The 4,398-nt window shown below is 31.3% G+C and overlaps 2 protein-coding genes across 2 annotated transcripts; both read right to left on the bottom strand.

The window, feature by feature from the left end:
* Positions 1 to 1,169: 1,169 nt before the first annotated feature.
* On the bottom strand, positions 1,170 to 1,775 carry LOC145802389 (protein FAR-RED IMPAIRED RESPONSE 1-like). The gene has a single exon (XM_082895101.1). It carries the CDS (start codon positions 1,773 to 1,775, stop codon positions 1,170 to 1,172), a length of 606 nt encoding a protein of 201 aa, XP_082751227.1.
* Positions 1,776 to 1,781: 6 nt separating this feature from the next.
* On the bottom strand, positions 1,782 to 2,897 carry LOC145802388 (protein FAR-RED IMPAIRED RESPONSE 1-like). Its single transcript, XM_082895100.1, has 2 exons — positions 2,825 to 2,897; positions 1,782 to 2,680 (listed from the first exon to the last, which is right to left on the bottom strand). The coding sequence occupies exons 1-2, from the start codon at positions 2,895 to 2,897 to the stop codon at positions 1,782 to 1,784; spliced, it is 972 nt and encodes a 323-aa protein (XP_082751226.1).
* Between the last annotated feature and the right edge of the window lie 1,501 nt (positions 2,898 to 4,398).

The raw sequence follows: 4,398 nt of genomic DNA, 5'->3' as shown, positions 1-4,398 counted from the left end.
AAAACAATAGAGGTAGACAACAAATATAACAATAAACCAGCATAAAATTTCTGTAAATCTCATAAATTAAGCTCCATCAACTAACAAACAAAGATGCATTAAATTACTTCCACCACAAAATGAACTCCATATCCAAATCACATAAAATGCATTAAAATTACATGGTTGCAACTAATGAAAACGAGAGTGATTTTGGTCTATTTGTACATTCAAGTCAACAAAAGAAGACAATACGGCTCTATAAATTTCATTCATAGCACTCATGGATTGTTGAGTTCTCATCCTGTCAATAACTCTCGGTGTGCCTCCAATACATTCCGATGGGGTAAGACATGTGGCGGCTCCATAAATCTGAATTGGAGCAGTCAGCAAACTTTGTCCACTCATAATTTCCATACTTTCTGGTGTGCCTCCAATCGCATTTGCCATTTGTCCCTATTCAATTACAATGACATGAAAAAAACAGTTTAATGTACATTATTGAAAAACAAAATAAACTTATCGATGTAAATTCATATTATGTACACGTACCGGCACATACATACTATTTTGCATGGCAACCATACAAGGATAAAGCTCTTTACGTGCACTAGGTTGAGGTTGAGATCGCGCTTGAGTTCCAAGCACCTTAGTACCCTATATTAATCAAGATAAATGAACAGAGATAAATGATAAGTTCACTAGAGAAAAATGATGCTGTATTGGAAAATAATTAGAGAATACCATGAATTTTACCTTTGATTTGTTATGTTTTGTTTTGGTTGCTTTCAACCAATTAACTATTTGATCTACTTTGGCGACCTTTCGTTTGGTAACGGGACGAACTTTTCGCCAAGCAACCAAAGGCTAAGCAACTTCGTATTATTGATTGTTTTTCTATTAATGCTCTTAATCAGGGAAGATGGTACATTACTTGTACTAGGTGGTACATTACTAGTAGAACCTGGTACATTACTCCTATCACCTTCATCATCTTTCATCACTCTTTCCTTGATTTCATCTAATCCACGGTCGATTATTCTGATTTTACCTTCAGAGTTCCCAGCTACTTGTACAATGCCAATCAATTTCTTATTCATCTTATCATAGACCTTTGCATTGAAATCATCCCCAAAGCTATTGTATGTCATTTTGATACATGTGTACCCTCTATCCAAATCTTTTCTCCATCATGGTAGAATGAATTTATTTGAAACCTCATTTATGCATCTTGCAATGAGCACAACGAGTGAGTGAGCACACATGATGCCCCTAAATTGAAACAACCGACACATATATTGACCATCAAATCCAGTCGAATTATAACAGACAATAAAGTCCACATGCTTCATCTTCCCAAAAACTACCACAGCTTCCTTCACAAAATATGTGCAAATTGAACCCTCCTCTTTCACAAGACACGACTGACAATATACTAGTGTCTTCATCTCTGCTTGAACTTCTTTGAATTTTGCATTGGTGTAGGCATCCTGAAATTGCTTCTCAAAACCATACGCAGTTAGGCAACCAAACACTTTGTGTCGAGACTTGAAGTTAGCTTTCTTCTCTTTCTTTACCTTACTTCTCAAGGAATTTTCATATTGTTCAACAAATTGCTTTAATGTAGTCTTTAAGTTGACATATCCATCTAAAAAGGCATTCATGCTCTCACTTTGTTGTGTGGTTGACATGCAAGCCCAAAAAATGTCTTTCACATAGACAGGAACCCATCGATGTTGCTCATCATATAATACCCCCAACCATTGATTCTCATAAAGATTAAATTCCGCAATCATCTCTTTCTATCTCATCTCAAATTCATCTTTTGTGAAAGTATCATACATTGCATTTTGCAAAGCCAACTTCATGGATTCATATTGGGAATAGCCTTTCAATTTCTTTGAAATTTTCTTCATTATATGCCATAAACACCATCGATGTCGAGTATTTGGGAAGACAATTTCTATAGCATTTTGCATAGCTTTGCATTGATAAGTTATTATAGCTTTTGGGGAATGATCTAACATGCAATTTAACCATGCTTTGAATAACCAAACAAATGTATCAATGTCTTCACTAGATAACAACCCACAACCAAGCAAAATTGACTGTCCATGGTGGTTAACTCCTACAAACGGCGCAAATGGCATATCATATTTGTTAGTCAGACAAGTTGTGTCAAATGAAATAACATCTCCAAATTCTTCATATGCCGCCCGACTCATTGCATCAGCCCAAAACAAGTTTCTAATGTGAAAGTCAATATCAACATCAATCATATAATAGAAACTCGAATTTTGTGTGTGCATCCTCAAAAAATACTTTTGAAGTGCATTGGAATATCCTTCTCCAAGCCTTAATTTTTTGGCTCTGTCAATGTAATTCCTTGCATCTCGCTCATCAAATGTTAATGACTCATAACACCCAGCTTCAACAACCATTGAGTTATAATTCCTAGACACCCCAATCCCCGCTTGATCATTAATTTTTAATTTTCTCTTCATAGGAGTAAGAATTTTCTTATTCATTGCAAAATGATGTAAGTCAGTGGGAATCGAGTCATAATTATGCTCAAGGTTAACTATGGTTAACATAAATCTCCCATCCTTTTTTAGGCTCGCTCGTACTCTTGCTTTGAAACCAATTTTTGTGGACATAGATGGTTTTAGAGGGTTTACTTTTGATTTTTTAATTCTCTTCCCTGATCAAGAACATTCAATCCTAAAGTATCTTAATTCCCCATCATCGCCAATAACTTGTGTTTTATAAACTACAGAAAATCCAACATGTCTGGCATATTTGGCAAAAAATGTGTGCGCTTCTTGCTTTGAGCTAAAACACATACCTCTCTTAGGTTCCTCAACTTCTTCACTCTCATTTAATAAAGGTTTCTCACAACTATTTGAATCAATCTTCATTTCTGCTCATTCAAAAATAAACCTGAAATGAAATGATTTAATAGATTAATAGACTAATACAATAATCTGTTATTAATTTGTTCAAAAATTAATTGTTATTGAGGCTGTTATTAATTTGTTAATAACATATTATTGAAAAATTAATAACAGATTATTATAATAACAGATTATTTTCAAAAATTAATAACAAATTTTTGTGTTTTAATAACAGATTAAACTTTGATTGAGATGTGGAGGGTGCTGAATAATGGACCGAAAGATTACTTATGTATCATGGTGATTAAACTTGTTTGGGTTGCTAATAATTTTTTTGTTTGTTTGTTTGTGTGCTTTTTTTTTTTTTTTTTTTTTTTTTTTTGACGGGGGGAGGGGAACATACCTAAACCCACAACCCAAGTATAAACATGCATAAACCTAGTCCTAAATGTACATAAACAGAATGTGTGACCAATGTTTGGACCTGAAGTATAAACTTCACACTACCAGTTTCCAAACAGAATACAGCTACAAAAATCATTCGAAAAATCCTATTATATATATATATATATATAAGTATAGAGAGAGAGAGAGAGAAGGAAAAAAAATATGTATTCATTCATTAAGATGTGCATTAAATTTTTTTTTTTTTTTTTAAAGATGTGTACAGAGAAAATTTAAATATAATTTTGAGTGTATTTTGATGTCCATTATGATAATTTTACTTTAGGATATAATTGTCTTTAAAATAAATTTCTTTTAAGTGTGTGCACTAAGGTAAGGTAAGTAGGTGTGTGAAAATAGAATTTTCCATATTTAAGCACTTGAATCTTTGGGGTAAATTATAAATACACCTCTAAGGTTTGTTTAAAATATGAATTATCCACTGTGGTTTGAAAAGTTACAAATATCTCTGTGTCAGAATTTTTTATTTAATATAATTAATTGAAAAAGTGAAAGTTTTAACCGTTCACCTATACAATAATAAAATTATTTAAATTATTAATTGAAATAAAATTTTAACATTATTAAAAACTATTAATTAACTTGATGATTTATTAATAAAAGGACCTATTTGTTATAAAATTATAAATCTTAGGGACATAATATAATTTCTAAAACTACAGGGATAATTTGTAATTTAAATAAATTTCAAGAAGTGCATTTGTAATTTACTCAATCTTTGAGCAAACAAAATTAGGATTTGAATTTATAGACGAGTGCTCAAAAGAAAATGACTTACTTTCATAAATAAATAAAATAAAATAAAAATAACCAAATAATATATAAGGCATAATTAAAAAAAATAATTAATTATAACAAAAGAAGAAAATTGCATAAATAAAGATATATATGGTACATTTTTTATTTTATTTTATAAGACTGTGTAGAGTAGAATTTTCCTATATATATATATACATGATAGTGAAAAGACTAAAACTTTAAGCAATAGTGAGAAGTTGATTGTTCAACATGATTTATGGGTTAGAAGATCTTACCTTCCAATCTTCAATGCAGAGGGTTA

This window comes from Camellia sinensis, chromosome 11 (genome assembly GCF_055761805.1).
Source record: "Camellia sinensis isolate YWXY chromosome 11, ASM5576180v1, whole genome shotgun sequence".
Classification (NCBI taxonomy): Eukaryota; Viridiplantae; Streptophyta; class Magnoliopsida; order Ericales; family Theaceae; genus Camellia; species Camellia sinensis.
The sequence above is the reverse complement of the archived record's forward strand: the minus strand, read 5'-3'. Positions and strand labels throughout refer to the sequence as shown.